The sequence below is a fragment of the Dreissena polymorpha genome, chromosome 4 (genome assembly GCF_020536995.1).
Source record: "Dreissena polymorpha isolate Duluth1 chromosome 4, UMN_Dpol_1.0, whole genome shotgun sequence".
Taxonomy (NCBI): domain Eukaryota; kingdom Metazoa; phylum Mollusca; class Bivalvia; order Myida; family Dreissenidae; genus Dreissena; species Dreissena polymorpha.
The window spans coordinates 120,178,340-120,200,013 of NC_068358.1; the positions used below are offsets into that span (position 1 = coordinate 120,178,340).

General features: G+C 33.7%; 1 protein-coding gene and 1 non-coding gene across 2 annotated transcripts in view; both read right to left on the reverse strand.

Moving 5' to 3' along the window:
• Positions 1–21,674, reverse strand: part of LOC127878740 (uncharacterized) — a 158,854-nt gene that overhangs the window by 117,746 nt on the left and 19,434 nt on the right. The window contains exons 3-11 of the mRNA XM_052425270.1: positions 8,940–9,080; positions 7,909–8,142; positions 6,542–6,601; positions 4,868–4,956; positions 3,349–3,441; positions 2,991–3,083; positions 2,626–2,743; positions 2,147–2,216; positions 1,513–1,774 (exon numbers count right to left, since the gene is read on the reverse strand). Of these exons, the coding sequence (XP_052281230.1) occupies positions 1,513–1,774; positions 2,147–2,216; positions 2,626–2,743; positions 2,991–3,083; positions 3,349–3,441; positions 4,868–4,956; positions 6,542–6,601; positions 7,909–8,142; positions 8,940–9,080 (1,160 nt within the window). The remainder of the gene's footprint in view (positions 1–1,512; positions 1,775–2,146; positions 2,217–2,625; positions 2,744–2,990; positions 3,084–3,348; positions 3,442–4,867; positions 4,957–6,541; positions 6,602–7,908; positions 8,143–8,939; positions 9,081–21,674) is intronic.
• Positions 21,048–21,129, reverse strand: Trnas-aga (transfer RNA serine (anticodon AGA)). The gene has a single exon. It is a non-coding gene; the product is annotated as a tRNA-Ser (tRNA).

A 21,674-nucleotide genomic window follows, 5' to 3' on the forward strand; every position in this document is an offset into this window, starting at 1 on the left:
TATTAACATCAACACAACAATACATGCGTGAATTGTTTGTGAAGCGTTAAAAGTAACAAGTCTAATCTAAGACATAGTATGAGCGACTGAACCGGCAAATTTTCGCCGATGATTACCACTTGATTACAGATAAAAAAAAGCAAATACACGAAAGCATTTTAAACATTTTATTTGTAACAATCCATCTCAACTTCAAACAATCATTTAAACAACAAAAATGTGATGATCGCCTCACATTAATTCATTAAGTAATTTATTTATCCGACAACGGTTAAGCGGGTATTCTCTACGTCTTTGGCTTTTGGAATCGCAGACTCGCACCAGTTAGCAGCAGTGTAATGGCGGACAGTCATGTGACTGACAATATGGCGGCGGTCAATTTATCGATTATGGAACGGTCTATACAAAGTCCCTGAAAAATCCATTTTAGGCAGAGAGTGTCGTCCCTGATAAGCTTGCTTGCAGTGCACACTACACAAGCTTATCTGAGAAAACATTTTACAAACATGCATTAAGTCCCATTTCTTTAAAATGAGGCTAAAATTTTTACTGTAAATAACTCCATAAAAAAGTACACTCATAATGAAAAATTATGTAAATTTAGTAATAGAGTGACAAACTATATTTAGTACGAGGCAGTATTGAATATTAAACAAAAACTTCTTGAAATGCGTCATTGGTTTAAACGCTTTTTATTTAGTTCATTGAAAGTACATATAAGCAATACACTACAAACTCACACATTATTTTCGAACAATATACTAGGCGCGTAGAAACTGCAGTATTGCTTAACATAAAGACTGTAAAATACAATTGGACAGAATTGAGAAGAAAGCTCGAGGCTTATACTATGTCTCTCTTCTGTCAGTGAGAAGTGCTGCTGTTATGGTATAAACAACCAAACGTATAACAACTATTTAAAGACATGACAAAATTACGAACAATATAGTACAGTGATAGGTAATTGTATACCGTTAAGAAATGGAAAAATAATATAAGTTATAATACAAATAGTAAAAGAGAGTAGTGTAGATAGCATAAAAGCTAATAAGTTGAGAAGGAAAGAGAAAGAAGTGAAAGAGTAGTATCATTGGTATCTACATGATTTATGATATGAAATCACAGTTAGTTTGCAACCTGACTTAACAAAAATTTTCACTGTTTTCATTTTATATTTATTCACATGAATTTATAAGAATTTTTTTTGGCTTTTTACAATATTTTTTTAAACATCATAATGCATATAAATATCTTAACCAATGTTACACATTAAACAAATCAGTGAATATGGAACACTAATCAGTTTAACAACAACATTAAATTGTATAACTGAGAGTAGATACAATCAACATATCACATAATAATTACAGTAAGAGACAAGTAGAATTCTTTATATTTAAACGGGTAGATCCAATAGAAAGCAGAGTATGCTGTTTTGCTCTTGCATCAATGTAATCTACTCAGGCTACAAATTGTTAACTAAAATCAATAGATACATTATAAGACACTTACCCAGACACATATGGATTCCAGAGTCGAACGATGCGATCCATTCCGCCGGTGACGATGACGTTCTTCTCCTTGGAGAAGTCAAAGCACTTGACGCCCTTGTACACCTTGAACACGGACTGGTCTGACTCGAGCCTCGGTCGCACAAGTCCGTACGTGTACTTGTTGACCTTGCCACGGTCCATCGGGTCCTTGTTCTCTTTCTGGAGGCTTTCCTTCACTTCCTTTAGTTGGGACTCCACGTGGGTGCTTCCAGTGGTACAGCCTGTACAGAATAGGCATTTAGTGGGTGAGTGTGAAACTGCAGAGTCTGCTTAACAATTGAGTCTGTGAGAAAACTGGGCTTAATGTATGTGGGCAAAGTGTCTTCCAAGATTAGTTTCTCAAGTCCACACTTTCCACCTACACTAGATTTTAGCTAAAACAGGATTTCCTTGAAATCAAAATTTCCATAAAATCGGAAAGTGTTGTCCCTGATTAGCCTGTGCTGACTGCACCGGCTACTGGCATTGTAGAACTTCAAGGAAATAGCTTGCCACAAAATATGATTGGTTACCGAAATGGCAAAATACACATAGAAAAACAAGTGAGGTATAACAAAAGTACAATTTCTATGATAGTTACACTCAAGACTTACCAATGACAAGAGCTGTGTTATCGTGATTTGAGCAAGATATAATCTGACCTATCTCATGGTAGTACTTCAACTGCAAGTAAAAAAAACAACACATTTAAACTACATCTGGTCAAGATGGCTTACTAAATTATATATAGAATTGATATACCAATTATATTTCAGTTGAAGCTGATCAAGTAAATAACTTTTGCAATACAGGTTCTACCCTGGGAACAGTTTAAGAGTGTCTAAATAAGCGTCATTGGTTTTTAAAATTTAAAATATCCACTATGCTGTAGCACAACAACCCTTCCAGCAGTGATTGATTGCTTTTAATGTACTGGTTTGCCCAGAGCATGAATAGAAAAAATTTGACATAATATGCATTATATTATTGCTTTAAGGACAAATTGCATGTTGAAAATAAGAGACAAGAAACTTATAACCAGATATTGCATTATTACAAATATATATTGTATTCATGATATTGCATCACAAACCTGTTGTACCCAGTCCTTATGTACATCCCAGCGTATGAAGTTTACATTGGCCCCAACAGCGTCATTCAGGGATATGCTTGCAATGAAGTCATCAATCTTGGTTGCCTTCTTCCAAGTCCTACCAAACAAAGGGTCAATATTGTACATAACATAAAAAAACCTGGCTGTTGGATATGTATGATTGATCCATTTAAAGCCAAAATTATTGCTGATGCATGCATGCGGATTAACAATATGGATTATTTTATGTTTAAAATCAACAATATTATTCTGTTCCCGCACGGACCTCACTCCCATCCAACAAACCATCTCCTCACATCACCCTAAGAATCTCACAATCTCCCTCACAATGGTGCACAACTCACCTTAGACACTCGCCCGCAGATGTGATGACTAGAATGTTGATGGCCCCTTGACTGTCCCCAAACAGGATCAGGCACTCATCGTGACCCGTGGAACTGAAAGGTTACACGACAGCAAAGGTGATCAAACAAATTTAACAACTTGTATATTAAACAAGAACATGAACAACTGAATTGGCATACAAATGCTTGTTTGCCTTTACAGCTTTAAACATCACTTTTCAATATTTTAGTTGCTTTAATTTTGGGGAGTTGACAAGCTTCCCATCCTGGCATTCTTGATTTTACAGCAGAAAGCAACCGATGAAGGAATCTGTACAATCAATGTACTATGCATGCTCAACAGAATCCAGTTACCTACCAGTAATCTAATTTTAAAGGCACAGTTTCTAGTCCACTGATCTGACAATATGGCTCGAATGATGACAGCTCAAAAAACTGGATTTCTCGGTCCCTGAAATAAACAGAGAATGCAAAAATAAAAAACTTTATATTTAAACTTTCTAAATGCATGTTAAGTATTTTGTTAACAAAAGGACTATCAGAGTAAAATAACTGCTGTACCAAGATTCACTTATGAAATATTACTTTTGACCTCTATGTTTGACCTTAATATTATATTTTGCATCAGAGAAACTAATCTTGATTGTCATAGGCTGTCTCCATGATAAAGTGGAAATATGTGGAAATATAATTTAAATCCGTAGATGAATAATGTATAACCAGTTCAGAAAAGATTGACTAAGTGCACGTGTGAATGGAACAGAAGAACATAACAGATTGAAGGCACAAAATACAAAACTGTCAATCAAACAAGTTAATCAAACTGACTAAAGAAAAAATATATTTTTGTCTTATTTGATCTCCAAATCCAATATTAGATTCAGAATTGAACTTTAAGAAATAACTCTATAAAAATTATTCAAAAGGATTAAAGACTGTGAAAAAAATCTGAATTCCAATAGATGTACTAAATATAAAAGGGGTAGAACTAAGGCAGAGCTCCAGATAAGGATTTGTGAAATTAGTAACGGTACTGCCACTGACAGAAAGAAAAGGAGTAACGCTTAAAATCAATTAGTACCTGTACTACCATATCCAAAAATAAAGGTAGTACTGTACTACCCGTGTTCTTGGATATTGAAGGGTGTATAACTGACTTTACATAAACATTTGCAGCAATTATAATAAATATATGAAGCTTCTCAAACAGTTACTGTATTAGGTTTTCCGTTCTGAATTATGATGCAAATACAACTACACATTAAAACTCATGACTAATAATATTTCTTCATTTTTCTTGTCAAGAAAACACAAGCCAACTAGTAAACTAAGTAAATGAACACTTATTTCACTGTCTCATCCGTTTCTCATCGTGTTTTCTAAAGTTTTACGCCACCGATGCAATCAAATCGTTTAATATCGGGGCGACAATGTCTTTTTCTGGGTTTACAGATTTAATGTCAGGATGGTTAGACGACACCGTATGTAGTCATTATATGACAACAAAGTGTTGTTTTGAACCGCTTTCAGTTAAGCCGGCATTCCATTGCGCGCAGACATTGTTTTTGACGGATTTACAAGTTACAGGAAATCACGCGACAGAATAGACAATAATATATGAACCCAGTCTACAACTTTTCGGTAATTTAAATTAACGAAAAGCGCCATTAGGTTAGAGACCAACAATTCACGCCGCGCTGACGCAGACGTATCGGTACTGCCAGATTTTTTTCGTAAATGCGTAAAATGGATATTAATGTCGTAATTATACGTCCAGTTTATAAAAATAAATGCGTAAATCTTCATGGAAAAGGCGTATTTACGGCTGTACGGCCCTTATCTGGAGCTCTGCTAAGGTCTTCATAAAAAGTGCATACCCAGTTCCAACAATGAATTTGTTATACTGTGGCATTATAACAAAGTCTGTGATCCACTTTGGTTTGGCCCTTGATGACCGCTCTGTGTCCTGGAACAAGGAGAAACATGATTTTCATATGTAAGGTTTCTATCAACTTGAAAAACAAGAAACCGTCAGAGACGGGTGATGCTCCACAAAGGTTTTTGTCACAATATTGCACTATATATTCAGATAAAAGGAAACGTCTTGAGGGCACAGTAGTTGGGGGGACAAGAAAAGTTTTTATATAAAATTTCAAAGGGCCATAACTCTGTGAAAAATCATCCGACCAAAACCCGCTGATAATATACACATCTCCTCTTGGTAGTGAAGCTTTCCATAAAGTTTCATTGAATTCCGGTCATTAGTTGCTGAGAAATAGCCCGGACAAGAATTGCACTATATGTACAGTTAATGGAAAATTTCAAAGGGCCATAACTCTGTGAAAAATCATCCGACCAGAACCCGCTGATAATATACACATCTCCTCTTGGTAGTGAATCTTCCCATAAAGTTTCATTGAATTTCGGTCATTAGTTGCTGAGAAATAGCCCGGACAAGAATTGCACTATATGTACAGTTAATGGAAAATTTCAAAGGGCCATAACTCTGTGAAAAATCATCCGACCAGAACCCGCTGATAATATGCACATCTCCTCTTGGTAGTGAAGCTTCCCATAAAGTTTCATTGAATTCCGGTCATTAGTTGCTGAGAAATAGCCCGGACAAAAATTGTGCACTGACGGACACACGGACGGATGGACGGAAGGACGGACGGACAGACGAAGCGGCGACTATATGCTCCCCCCAAATAATATTATATATGAAATGATTTATTTATAGCTTTGTGTGACAAGAAAATTGCAAGTCATCGGTATTCAGAACATTGATAATATTGTTTACCTGGTATCATAAATAATAAACAAAACTTTTCAAATATTTTTTTAGGGTCATGCTCTGGTTGTTTTCATGTACCCCACATTTTTTATATTCATTTCATCAATAAATATTCTTTATTAACATTCTTAGTTGAGTTTTTTTTAATGATCATATGTTAACTGACAGTTTAATGTCTGCAATTTCGGATATTCCCCCAATAAAAGTCCTCTGACAGTCAATGCTTAAAACGTACACACCCAGTTCAGCTTACGGCCATTATTTTTGTATAAAGTAATATTTGCAGATTAAATGGCAGAATTTTCAACTAAGGTTTATTACAAACAAATAGATATGTTCAAATATAACATAACATTACATCTTCATTAGGCATAAAACAGTGCATGGAATGTAAAAAAGTACTTATATTGTTGTAGATGCAGAAAACAAAGCTTTTAACTCTTTCAGTGCTGGAACCGAATTTTGAAGGCCTTTGCAAACAGTTTGGATCCAGATGAGACGCCACAGAACAATCCAAACTGTTTGCTATATTTATAGCATTATTTGAAATAAATCAAAGAAAATGCTAATTTTAGAAATTCAGCAGACAACATTTTAGCAGACGACAAATTTCCCAGCATGCAAAGGGTTAAAATGAAACAGTGCATACAGGTAATTTTTAGAGTTACTATTGGGTATTTCAACAATACAAGTAACCTTTGTCCAAATCTACTATCATATATATGGTAAAGATTCATAAGTCTGCCATGGAACTTACCACTACAAACCTGGTCCTCTTCAGATCTATATTTGATGACCAGAAGGAAACCATGCCATCCTACAAAATTTTAACATTTATCATATGTTACACAAACTTTGATGAAAATACAATAAAGTTAAAATAAAGAGCAAGAAATATGAAATATCTTTAAAAAGATATATGATGTTGATTTTTGTCAAGATATTTCTGGTCAAAATAATATTTGAGATCACTATTTTGGTCAAAACAAATATCAGGATAGCGAAAAAAAACAACCTTTATGATCTAAAATATACTAGTACGCATATGGTAGTATTAACATGTACTAATTATAAATATAAAAGCACAAACACTCTGGGACTGAAACTCTTCAAGATATAAAGGAGCACACATAAACTGTATTGATGTAGAGAGTTGAGTGTAAAACTGTTCAATTGCTCAGGCCTAATTTTCATTAAAGATAAAATTGTTTCATGCTGAACACGCAGTTAACATTGTTGTAAAAAAGCACTGTAGTATCCCTTTCCATACCCAATTCTTAACAAATGAAAAGTCAATTGAATTGCCTATTAATATAAATTTGATAACTGTTTGTAGATTTAACGTTTTCAATTTTGAAAATTTCAAGCCCTACTAGCGGGATATTTTTATTCAAATTTTATTGGACGCTTACAAAGGTCAACTAATGTGAAAAGCTGGGTAAACAACTACGCCGAAAAACTCGCTGATGTTCCTCTTGCATTACACTGATCAGCTTGCCAGTTGAAAACTGCATAATTTAAATTAGGTAAATTGCCTGGAAGACTTTCGCTCTGCCCATTTAATAAAATGATATTGCAATTAGAAAACCTTGACAAGTTTACACCAAAGTGGCATCCAAGCTTATACATTACAAGACATTTGGGATTATTTTTATGAAACTTTGTTCATCCCTTACTGAAAAACACTGAAAAAATTGCATTTTATTTATTCTGCAATTGCAAAAACTCTTAGTTGTTTAATAATATTAGCTATTTATAACAGCTATTTTGGTTAATTAACACGTTCTCAGACGTTTGCACTGGGACCGCTTAATCCCACATGTTACTACATGTAATGGTGGTATTTGTAATAAATATCACTTCTTCAACAGTTTTTACCAATGTTATTTACAAAAATCTTTAGAAAACATCGTTTCTTAATGTTTCTGACACAAAAAACATTTTATAACAGGCATTTCTGTAAGTTTAACACGCTTCTTGACTCTGAGCTGGTATCAAGATTCCCCATGTTACATAAAAAGGTTATATTAATGATATTAAAAATTGCTAATAGAACATTTATCAATTAAAATGAAAAAATGTGAAAGTCCTTCATTCCATTGAAAATGATCTACCCCAACCTACCTGACTACAAGCCACGAAGTTACCATCTGGGGTGTCTGTTATCCTCAGTACGGGGTCTCGGTGGGGAATATTCTCAATCTTAGCGGGCAGGTGGAAGTCGACATCCTTTGCCCGCTTGTACGAGTCCTCCTTCTCCGCGTACTCGAGCTGCATGTACGTGCAGAACTCATCCCATGTGATGGCACCCTCTGAGGCCCAATCTATCTTCATGAACAGGGAGTCAATTTGGGCCTCCTTTAAGGGTGCACAATTGTGAAAATAAGTGACTTTTCAACGTAATTACTTTAAAAACCTTCTTTAAAATCTAGTAGCCTGCATTTAATTATGCAGCCAATCTGAAATGACCTGAAAACCATTGAAGGATCTTTACTCAAGGATCTCTCGATGAAGTTTGATGAAAATCTGCCAAGTAAATCATTCAATGCTGGATGCACATACATACAGTTGACAGTCAACCAGTGATTATACCAAGATTCTGCATTCAAGAAATGCCGAGGGCGCCGATGGATGCCCTGTCAGTATTCATTTAATAGCCTATTTGTCTAATCATAAGTCCGAAATAAGCTCAATGTAAAGGTGAACATGAGGTAATGATGTTTGTGTATTGAAAGTGTTTATAGATAACATCTGTGCAAGAATAGAAACTTAGTACTGTAGTAAGCAGCATTGCATGATGTTATACATAATGTATCATTTTGGTTTACATCTGACAGACAGACAAACGCACAAACTGACTGGCCAATAACTCACAAGCTTAAGCGGAGAAAACCAAAATAGCATGGAAATAATGTTTGCAAGATTAAAAGGAAATACAATATGAAGTACTTTTACAGTGCACTTAATTAAAATACAGCTGAATCTACATCTCAGATGTATACACTAAGCCCATTTTAAATTCCCTCCCATATTCAGTATTTCAAAGCTGATCTGCATAAAGATACAAACTGATTCAAATCACATGCTTCTGGAGAATTGCAAATGCAGGTCAATAAAAGCTACATTTATAACTTGACCAAACAAGTTGTTTGTACCCTATTTGCCGAGACAGAGAGCTTGCTTTTCAGGAGCTGTTTGAACTCGTCAAGTTCCAGCTGACCACTTCTATTGGTGTCCGCCTCCTGGAATGTCTTCTTCAGGGCTTCCAACGTGTCAATATTGATACGCTCTTCAATCTGAAAGCATAGAAAAAAACACTATATGGAGTAGCATAGGTGCCATAGAACTTATAAAATTGTGTTGCTATTAGAGTTTATGAATAGGTTGTCATTTGATGTGTTAAAAAATTGTCATGGATCACATTTATTTGAATATCCTTCACATCAAACAATTAAACACAATCTTAGTGAACATGCTTTTTTTTCGGGGGGGGGGGGGGGGGGGGGGGTAACTGGTACATTTTCAAGAACAATGCAAAAACACTTTAAAGCCCCATTAATACTCAAAATCAACGATTACAATATTTCAAAAAAAAGTTGACACATAAAAAATCAGTGTTCCTTATAGCATAATAACCAAAATTTTAACGCTAATGAAAACTAATTTTCCATGAAAACAATGTTGTGCTTTCAAGGCTGACTGAAGCCAATCTCGCGTTCTCTTGTAAATGTTCGCATATCGTCGGGTAAATTTCAGATGAAATATATTGTCACAAAAAAAAATAATGAGGATTTTGTATCTCGTTAAAGATACCAGACCGCGTCTAGTGTTGAAATTTTGGCTATAGCTATCAGGAACACTGACTTTTAATTGGTAAATGTTATTTTTGGAAATATTGTACGAAATTTTTGTTGATTTTGAGTGTTTAAATGGGGCTTTATTTAAATTTTTTATTCAAGAATTCTTAAATGGTTAAACAAAAATCAACACCATAATTTCCTTTTTTGAGGTTCATAATCAATAAACAATGCAATCTACTTGAATTAGATATCACACATATTTTTCTCAATTCATAACTGACCTCTCTTTTCAATTTACATCTAGGAAATCTTCTCAAAGTAATTTCCATTTTAATAAACTCACAGCACTAATATACAACCATCCAAGTAAAAGAAGACTTTAATGTATTCTGTGCAATTTCTATTGATGCACGCACATTAAGGTGGAGAGCGCAAACACTCTTGTTTACATTTTATTAACCACATCTTCAGAATAATAAAATCCTGTCATAAATTCATTAACTGGTCATGTTTATGATGTTAGTGTCTCTTGTCAGCAAAGAAAGTAAGTCTTGAAAGATATACAAATTTAAGAAGTCATATATAAGTAGTAATTATTAAGGTTCTATGTTCATGAAGGCTAAAGAGCAGGGATTGTAAACTAAATAAAACAAATCAATTCAAAACCATAATTGTGCCCTCATAAAATGCAATTTTTTCACCAAACACTGTTTGTGCATTATATCAGTATGATATCCATACACTTTGAGATTAGAGAACTCAGAACGGTATAAATAAACTATTTTACTGCAATTTACAACAGATCTCAAATTTACAATAAACAATAAAACTAGTTCAATGATATGATTTTATAATAGATCGTAAAATTAATGCTTTAAGGAATTCATAATTATATAAACAAGGAGAAACTTATAAGAATATTGCATGATAAATATTTATCATATATTTTATAACATTTCTGGAAACTCAATTCTTATATTCCAAAATTATTTTGTACAGTACCTTTGCAAATTCTGAGCACTGTTCCTAATCACATTTTTTATTTTTTTTATTTTACCCTTTCAGTGCTGGAACTGAATTTTGAAGGCCTTTGCAAACAGTTTGGATCCAGATGAGACGCCACAGAACGTGGCGTCTCATCAGGATCCAAACTGTTTGCTATTCTGATAGTATTCTTTGAAAAAAATCGAAGAAAATGCTAATTTTAGAAATTCTGCAGACGACATTTTAGCAGATGACAAATTTCCCAGCATTCAAAGGGTTAAGCTCCACAGTCTGTCACACTTCCTACCTTATAGCACAATTTACTAGCCTCGGAAAAGTCAAACAGCTTTTCTTCAGAATCAGTGTGCAGGAAACCTCCGCTATACACGTGATCCTTGAAAAATCTCACCAATTTCTCGGTTACATTCAACCTTTCAAGAACGTCAGGTATGTCTTTAGGACCCTGACCCTCCCCACTATCCTCCATTTTCGATTTGCTTTTTGACTCACAAACTCTTAACAATACCAATCTCCGGTCATTCATTAAAATATCTTACATTTTCCTTAAATTTCAATTATCAGTGCACTGGTCATGTTATTTTCTCTTTCTGCTGTGTATTACAATTTTAACATACAATAATCTAACGAGAATAAAATTTGCTATTTTCACATATTGTTAGCATTAATGTAAAATTAAATTATATACAATTTTGTTACAAAGTTTAAATATTAAGTTTAATCGTTGTTCACAAATGATTAGTTAGACATAAATGCAAAACTACATTCTCACAATTCAAACATTTTTATATCATAATGTATTACTTTTGATTTTTTGATTCGTACAAAATTAACAAAATGGTAAGTGAATAGTTGTTGATTTCAATTGAAATTAAGATGACATGAAGTGGTTTAGCTGATAAAGAAAGGATTTGTGTATCCTCTCAAAAAATTTACTTGTCTCATATGACAAACAATTTATTGAAATTCAATCAACATTTCAGTCTGGTGTAAATTGAACTAACACAAATTCATTTCATTTGATATGTCAAGTGTTTCTAAAATACTTGATCACTCAGAATCACCTAATTGGTTCTTTTTATGGTGTTGTTTGGACATTCATTTAATACTTTTTTTAAACTGAATTGCTATTAAGAATTTAGTTTAATGTTTAATGTTTAATCTGAATGATTGACTGCTAGAGGCATTCCAGTAACTACCCAACTTAACTCTTCCAGTGCTGGAACCGAATTTTGAAGGCCTTTGCAAACAGTTTGGATCCAGATGAGACGCCACAAAATGTGGCATCTCATCAGGATCAAAACTGTTTCCTATTCTGATAGTATTCTTTGAAAAAAATCAAAGAAAATGCTAATTTTAGAAATTCAGCAGACAACATTTTTGCAGACGACAAATTTCCCAGCATGCAAAGGGTTAAATCAGAGGTACGAAGAGAATGGCAGCGAACATTATTTCATGACCAATACCCACACAAGTTATTTGACCCGGCGCTTGGAATAAACAAGAGCACCGCATAACGGGTGCCACGCTCGGCTGCGGGTGCACTTTTGAATAAATGAAAGCATGTCAGATTTTATTTTTTTTAAAGGTAACAGTGACCTTGACCATTGACCTAGTGACCCAAAAATGGGCGTGGTGTGTAGAACTCAACAAGGTGCATCTACATATGAAGTTTCAATGTTCAAAACCTTAACAAAATGTTAAGGTTTTAGCACGACGCGGACGTCGGACGACACGATGAGCTGGCTATGACAATACCTCAGGTTATCTCCGAAAACCCCGAGCTAAAAATGATGTCTTCAGACTTATAGTTCAAGCTGGTCCAACAATAAAAATAAACACAGTGACAAGACTTCAACTATCATGTTGAACTAAGTATATCCATCCATATCCACATATTGTAGGACTATCCTCTTAGTCAAAATCTGTTATGAAAAGTTTTATTTAAACTAAATTCCAAGATAAAATAGTCATAGTAGAAATTTGCATCAATTGAAAATGTGAAATACATGTCAACTGTGAAAGGCAACACAGTTTTCTACAGGTTTTTGTACCTAATAAGGCCAATCAAAATCATTTTCTTCACTTGGTTGTTGTAACCTACGATCTGTTGTCACAAAGCAAAGAAAGGTTGACATTGGCTTACTACAGAAACTCTGTAGATACAGTTTTTGCTAGATTAAATCTGTACACATAAAGACACTTTACGTACATGAAACTAGAAATGTGTCACTGACACAATGATGCCCCGGTACCAGTTCACATGTTTGGACAAAATAATTCCACTATATATTCTACAAATAGAAAAAGTATTGTAAGATTATTAAACTTTATGTGTCTAAAAATTGGGTCACTTTGTTGACAGCAGAAACTTACGCTTTGAAAAATGCATTAACATAGTTTAAATATGAATGTTCTACTTAATGTGGTTTCAATGGTTTTCAGTATAAATCAGACAAACACAATTCTTCTCCTGGCCTTAGCTTGGATCAATATATTACCAATCAATTTTAGTGTATTCATAATTATAAGATTAATTACTTCCATCTTATTCCAAGATTAGCTTGTGATATCAAAAGGCTCCACATGGATTCCATTTTACATGGGTGGCAAGAACTAGTTAAACTGAATTTTCTTTCATTGATCATACTATTTTCTTGGAATGAACCTTGAAAGTAGAATATTAAGAATATTTACTGGTAATCAATTATTAGGGCCATAATATTACTTTTGAGAAGCATTGATCTTTACACCTTTACCTTACATGTTTAAAAAGTAATCCAACAATTTTTATTTTTTCAAATTCTAATAAGTTATAACCATTTTATTTAAAAACAAGGGACAAAATTGTCACAAAACCAGGTTTTAATTGCGAAAAAAAATCTGATAAAGGGAGAAAACTCAAACTGAAATTTTGAAATGAACAAACAACATTAACCCCCTTTGTAAGTTTTTTTTTTTTTAAATCTATTTTTAGTCGTGGCGACCTTGACATTGGAGATATTGACGTGATTCTTTCGTGCGACACACCGTCCCATGATGGTGAACAAATGTGCCAAATGATTTTAAAATCTCACAATGAATGACATAGTTATGGCCAGGACAAGCTCATTTATGGCCATTTTTGACCTTTGAACTCAAAGTGTGACCTTGACCTTGGAGATATCGACGTAATTATTTCGCGCGACACACCGTCCAATGATGGTGAACAAATGTGCCAAATGATTTTAAAATCTGACAATGAACGACATAGTTATGGCCCGGACAAGCTTGATCCGCCTGCCCGCCAGCCAGCCAGCCCGCCAGCCCGCCCGCATTCGCCAATCTAATAACCAGTTTTTTCCTTCGGAAAACCTGGTTAAAAACCTGGTTAATGAACCACTATATCACACAATTTAATACATGTACAAGGTTCTATTTCTATAACAACAACATTTAATGATTTTTTAAAGGTTTTATTTTCTCATACAAAAATATAGACAAAAGGAACATACTGCCAAATTAACTGTCTGACAAAAGAATGATGCCAATTGGACTAGAGAATGACCACAGAATGATACCCATAAGACTGACCACAGAATGATGTCAAGTGGACTAACTGTCTGACCACATAATGATACCCATTGGACTTACTGTCTGACCACATAATGATACCCATTGGACTGTCTGACCACATAATGATACCCATTGGACTGTCTGACCACATAATGATAGCCATTGGACTAACTGTCTGACCACATAATGATACCCATTTGACTAACTGTCTGACCACATAATGATACCCATTGGACTAACTGTCTGACCACATAATGATACCCATTGGACTAACTGTCTGACCACATAATGATACCCATTTGACTAACTGTCTGACCACATAATGATACCCATTTGACTTACTGTCTAACCACATATTATGATACCCATTGGACTAAATGACCGACTACAGAATTAAGTCCACTAGACTAACTGACTGAACACAGAATGATACCCATTTGACTAACTGTCTGACCACATAATGATACCCATAAGACTGACCACAGAATGATGTCAAGTGGACTAACTGTCTGACCACATAATGATACCCATTTGACTAACTGTCTGACCACATAATGATACCTATTGGACTAACTGTCTAACCACATATTATGATACCCATTGGACTAAATGACCGACTACAGAATTAAGTCCACTAGACCAACTGACTGAACACAGAATGATGCCAATTTGACTAACTGACTGACCACAGATGATGTCCATTAGTCTAACTGACTGACCAGAGAATGATGCCCATTGGTCTAACTGACTGACCACAGAATCATGTTTATTAGACTTATTGACTGATCATAGAATGATGTCAATTGGATTTACTGACTGAAAACAGAATGATGCCTATTTTACTAACTGACTGACCACAGAATGATGCCCATTGAAGTTGAATTGAACTATGCAAATGACCACAGAATGATGCCAATTTGACAAGCTTTCTGACCTCAGAATAACTCCATTGGACTAACTGTCTGACAACAGAATAATGCCCATTCGCCTAACTGTCTGACCACAGAATAATTCCATTAGACTAATGGACTGACCACAGAATGATGCTCATTAGACTAATTGACTGAAAACATAACAATTCCATTGGACAAACTGACTGACCACAGAATGACGGCCATTGGAAGAAATAGCTGAACACAGATTGATGTCTATTTTACTAAGTTACTGAAAACAGAATTATGCCAACAGGACAAAACAATTCAACCTAAATACTTATTTGACTCACTGATGCAAACTAAGGAACAAAAAAATGCCGGCCCCCCCCCCCTTAAAAAGAGTATTATCTTATAAACACTATCATGCATCATGATGCATCTAATAATCCTAGCTCTTAATACAGCAGCGCATATCATAATTCCAACTCCTCATTCCAGACTACCAGCCCAAAATCCTAGGAAACAGCAGTGCCATCCATGCAGGTGATCCACATTGACTGCACCCCACTCCATCAATCAAACGACAGATTTTAATGCTCAAAGATTTATCAGTCTTTGATGTGGATAATCCTATCATATGCATGAAAATCTGCAATCTTTAAAAGGCTTGAGAAATTTATATTAAAACTGAGAAAAAAAAAGTTTGATTAATATGTTTGTAAAATATTTAAATTGATATGCATGATTTGTTTAGTGACAAATATGTTGAAAATATGAGATACATAAGCATGGTTACATTAAACCAGGAAAGCTCAGATTGAATTTACACAGTGAAAAATTATTCTATGAATATTTAATATTTTGTTTGTACCAGCAAATCTAAATTTAGATGTGTATGGCGAAAAACCTTTACTGTACTATTTAATGAAATGTATCACTAATTTTTTTCTTCTATTTAAGAAATAGAAAATCTCACTGAGGGCCCTATGGCAGAATAGTGACCAGCCAGGCAGCCCCAAATAGTATATGGACCGAAGCCGAAAGCTGATAAAAAACACACATTCGTGACTTGCCAAACGAATCGTGACTATTAATAATATGTACATTATTATTGTTGCACGCGAGTTGTCTCCCTGCAGAAGTTGGACACGGAAAAATGCGCTTCTTTATACAAAATTCATTTTTATTGTAAAGAATTTCACATATTAAGATACATTTTATATAAAAATATATGCTTTTATTACAGACAACATGTTTCAAAACATTGATCCCAAATATAGCATTTAATTTTTGCATTTTTTAAGATATAATTTATAATAAGAAACACACACTTGTGACCTGCCAAACGAAACGTGCGTTTACCCCAAGTATATAAAGCCAAATTCACATAACCTTGCACACATGTTACAAATATATCTAACATTCTAGCGGGCACTATTTCATTCGCGCGCATCTTTACAGGACACTATTCAAAATAGCGCCCGATGACTATGCGTGCGCATCCTTACAGGGCACTATTCAAAATAACAGACCTATGAAGTTTATATACGCAAAGAAGAAACAAATTTATGTGAGAACACTGTATTATGTGAATTAGGAATAAGACATCAATTTGGGAATAAATTGTGTTTTATCAAAAGTGCATAATATGCAGTTTTATATGTTGCATTTATCTAGTTTTACAAATTATAATTAAAACATATACTTGCATATATAATAGCATCATTTAAATTGATTTTACTTCAAAACTGGATTTTTTATTAATTTAAACAAACAATCCTCATGAAATGAAACATTGTCCATGCCCCGCATAGACACGGTTTCAAAATACACTTTAAATGATACAAATTCAATCACTGTTAATGAAAAAGTCATGGATTTTTTTTTATTAAGCTTATATTATAGATAATGTATTACAAAAATATATGTAGATCATGAAATGAATAGTTTTGTTTGAGAAAATCACCAAAATGATGTCCATTCCCAGTTTGATGTCCTATTCCCATTTCACATCATACAATGTTTGAGGTATATTATTAAATAATAAACAGTACATGTATACATGTATTGTATTAAATGTAGATCAAGTGCCGCTCAATCGGTCTTTGTCGGCCCGTGTACTGCGGGTACTCTTAAGTATACTTATATATACCCTGGGTACGGTAAATATACTAACACATACCTGGCAAATTTATACTGACCTGAGATTTATTCCCCGACTAAAACCTGATGTTTGTAAAACGCGATTCAGAATACGAAACAAAATTCTCTTTGAAAAAAATCTTCCTCAAAATGCTTTTTGAGCAGGAGTTTGGATATTATAAAGGCCATTTTACATAATATTGACAATATGAATGTAATTAATTTGATACAAAAAAGCCGACAACAAACAATTAAGCGTTAGAATTTCCGGGTATGTTTCAGTATATTTTTCGTACCCAGGATACATTTAAGTATACTTAAGAGAATTTGGGGTACATTTAGGAAATACCCAAACCGAAAATGACCAATCGAGCTCAAGTGCCTGTGTTTCACTTTCCAAAAATGTCAGTTCAAACACAAACAATGATATTTTAAAGCAAGATTATATAATATATTGATAAAATATGTTACAATAACACAAAATAGGCAAGAAAAACTATACATTGAAGGCGAATTTCATAAAATGCAGCAAAGAAAAATTAGCGCCCCGAGCCAATTGTGATGACGATATTTCATACATATTTTCCTACAATAACCGAAGCATGCGTCTTTTTATTAGGATGGGAGTTAGTTATTGTGTGTCGTATAAATATATATCGTTGCAGGAATATAAAATGAACCGTTAAACTATATTTAGATTCACATCGTACATGCATGATATACATGCTGGCGAATTCGACTGTACAGACATTTTCGATTTCAGAAATAAATATCCGGCTTATTTCGCATTTTTCGACACATGTTCTTCTTAACTTTAATTTATATTGAAATATATATATAATAAGTTGTTAACACATTCTATATAAATTAATAAATATTTGACAAAATCGTATTATCTCGCTTTAAGCTAAATGTATACACTTGAATGTGTAAAGAAGCCAAATAATATATAACTACTAGGCTGTAACAGAAACATAAGTACATAAATATGAAGACAGTCATGAGGTCCAGATTTGTCCTGGATTGTGGTTCTGGTAAATATAAAGATTCTAAAGGAAATGTTTATCTAGAGTTCTAGGGCTAGGTTCACAATAGGTGAGAAAACGCCATATTTTATTACTAGATGACAGTACCTGAGAGAGCCCATACTCTTTAGTTTTGAAAAAAAGTGATTTAAAGGGACCTTTTTACAGATTTTGGCATGTAATGAAGTTTGTCATTAAATGCTTTATATTGATATAAGCTCCAATAAAAAAACAAGAATAAAAGTAAAGAAAGAAAAAATGTAACCATCCAGTGGGCTCGAACAACTGACCTCTCCAGTAAGTCTGTCGCTTAAACCACTCGGCCATCTGTGCTCGTACAATGAGTGACGTATTTTATACTTGATATAAGCAATCCTCGTAGTATCACAAAATAAAACGACAACAAGAGATTGACTCTCCAACTTATTCAATCGTTTTGCTAATTGCAACGCTGGATAATTTTCAGGTTTTTAAATCGTCAAAAGATGCATATTTTGGATATTTTAGAGCATGGTAAATGTTAAGTCTGTTTTTTTTTCCTCCCAAATATCATAACTAAGACAAAGATTTGCAAATCTGAAACCATTTTTTTATTTTGTCATTATTTACCTAAATGTGAAAAGGCCCCTTTAAATAAGGTTAAACAAATTCTACCGTGATTACTAGTCTTATGATGAAAATGCACTACAAAAAATTCACAGATATTTAAAATATTTGAAACATCTATGTCATTTAGTTTAAACAGTAAAATGCAAAATAACACTGGAAACATATAACAGTCATTATGTTTTAAGAAATTCTAAGTTTGCACCAATTGAAATTTATTGAATAAGGCCCAGGATTCTAATTCAACTCTAGCCTTATACATAAGTGAAGACTTACCTCTGCATCATTGATAATATCTAGGACATCAATTTCTACATCCTCAAAATGCACAACACGGTCACAATGAGGGGTTTGCGAGCACATTCCAGCTCTATGATTTTCACCACATATTCTCATATAAACTTTCACAAGTGGGTTATGTCAGTGTCTGAAGAGAAAGTCCATTTAATGCATCTTAACAGGACAACCACAGTGTCTCTAAGTTTATATTTCACACTGGAATTGTGCAATGTCTTTAACTTTACTAACCTGTTCAATTTTATCAACATAAAAGCAAATTCTGTTTGATATGTGTTGTTTTTTTTAATTTTATGTACATATTTAATTTTTTATGTTCAGATTTAAAAAAAAGTACTTTCGTTTTTCAAAACAACTGAGCTATGTTAAACATAATCCAATAAAAAAATACAAAATCAATTACTAGAGAGTATCACACAAAAATCAAATGCAAAAATATTTTGTACAGCTCTTCCTTTAATTTACGAAATAAGTGCATATAATGCGAAAGCTGTTAAATCAATTTTCAGCTTGAACAGTTTTTATACTCCCTCAGATATCATTTTGAGATCATCCAGGGTAATGAATGAGACCAGTCATACAAAAATCATTTGGTAACCAATGTTCCAGAAATTTCATAATGGATATTACGGTAACTTTTGTTTTTATTTATTTTTTTGGAGGGGGCTGCGTTGGGGATGGGGGTATAAATGACCTCTCTTCTACACAAACCAAATTACCTCTCCATGTAATACAAGTAAAATTACGTTGCTCCAGTAAGTCAGTTGAAAACAGGCATCAGGTAAGAAAAGCAGCTCAATTATTCACATTTATTTTTTTAAATAAATCACAGCATTTATTTCTCTTTAACAATAGAACCAAAAACCTCTGACAGCAAAATTATTTAACGATTACCTTATATGTTTTGTTGTGCATGATATGATAGTTTGCATAACCCTTTTTAAAACTGAACATTGACAATTTATTTCTGAGTCAAATATCCATGTCACGAGAATATACTCTGCGTTAATGAAGATGTTAAGTCATTTATTTTTATTCTTATATGGTAAACTCTGGAAAACATCAATAATTTGTATCCTTACTACAAACTTAAATCTTCATGAACTTTTGACAAACCTTAACAAGAGGGCCATGTTGGCCCTGTATGGCTCCACTATTTGTTTATGCGAAATAAGCGTGCAATGCGCATGGGTTGAAATGTACTCAAGCATGTGACTTTCTCTTTCAATCCCTCATTCCACTGGGCGCTTAAGGTAGCGCACCTCTAATGGGCACATATCCAAATATAATTTAATTAATTATTTTCTTAATCAGCATCATTTCACTGAACTACATGCAAATTTGTAGGTAGGCTTTCCATGCTTTTTAAAAAAATATACCGATTTTTTCAAAACCACCCCCACGCTCGGCTTTTGTCCAGTTTATTTTCACCCCTGGGGTATATAAAAGTTCCATAATTCATTCAAATTTCCAAATATGGGCATGCAGTTGGTGTGTACAGATGCTGTAAAGGTGTTTAAAGTTTAAACAAGATGAAATAAGTATTATTTAACAGACATTTATTTTTTACAATTTTTTATCTATGGAAGAGCGCCATGAAATGTAAGTGATTTCAGCCAAGTAAAAATTGGGTCGGTTAAAAACAAAGTGTCATAAAATTCAAAATAGTATCATTTAAGTCATATTTTAAACTTAATTTTTATAGAAACACTATATACAGCAAAAATACCAAGAACTAGACAGATTTACCGTTTACTTTTTGAAATAAAAATAAAAATGCAACATGCATGGTTCGTATTTTCAACAGTAAATCACCCAATTTCGCCATAACGTTGTTTTAATTTTAATAATTGAAGAATGTGCATAAAAATTGCAACATATTTAACAATAAATATAGCTTATATGCCATATTAAATCAAATTACGTTAGAAAATAAATAAAACGCGTCGCAAAAAAGTATACGTCGTCGGCAGGATTCGAACCTGCGCGGGAATATCCCAAAAGATTTCTAGTCTATCGCCTTAACCACTAGGCTACGGCAACTTATAGTAGGCTCTTCAACCTTCGAAGAAATCGCGGGAAATCATTAGAGGTGCGCTACCTTAAAGTTGGAAGGGTGAGCATTTTTATATATGGAGAACGTTAGTACGGTGTTAACAAAACAGACTAAAAAGCCCGGGAAGTGTCCCACAGGTCCTTTGCTTATAACGTAGGTACATTTATCTCTCGATCCAAAAGATATTGTCGTTCTTTCTATTTCACATATTTTTAGATGCTATAGATCAAATCTACGCATGTTCTGCTTTGAAAACAGGACTTCCGGTTTAAAAAAGGAGAAATTGCTCATGATGAACAATTTCTCCTTTTATCACAATGATTTCTACCCCACCCAGCCAATTTATAAATAGTCCTTTAAACACTGTATTATGTGAAGTTGGAATAAGACATCAACTTGGGAATAAATTGTGCTTTTTCAACTGTGAATAAAATGCAGTTTTACAAGTTGTATTTATTTAGTTTGACATATTATAATTAAAATAAAAAAGTTATTCCAAGTGTATTTTGATAAACTTTTAGTTTGAGAAGAA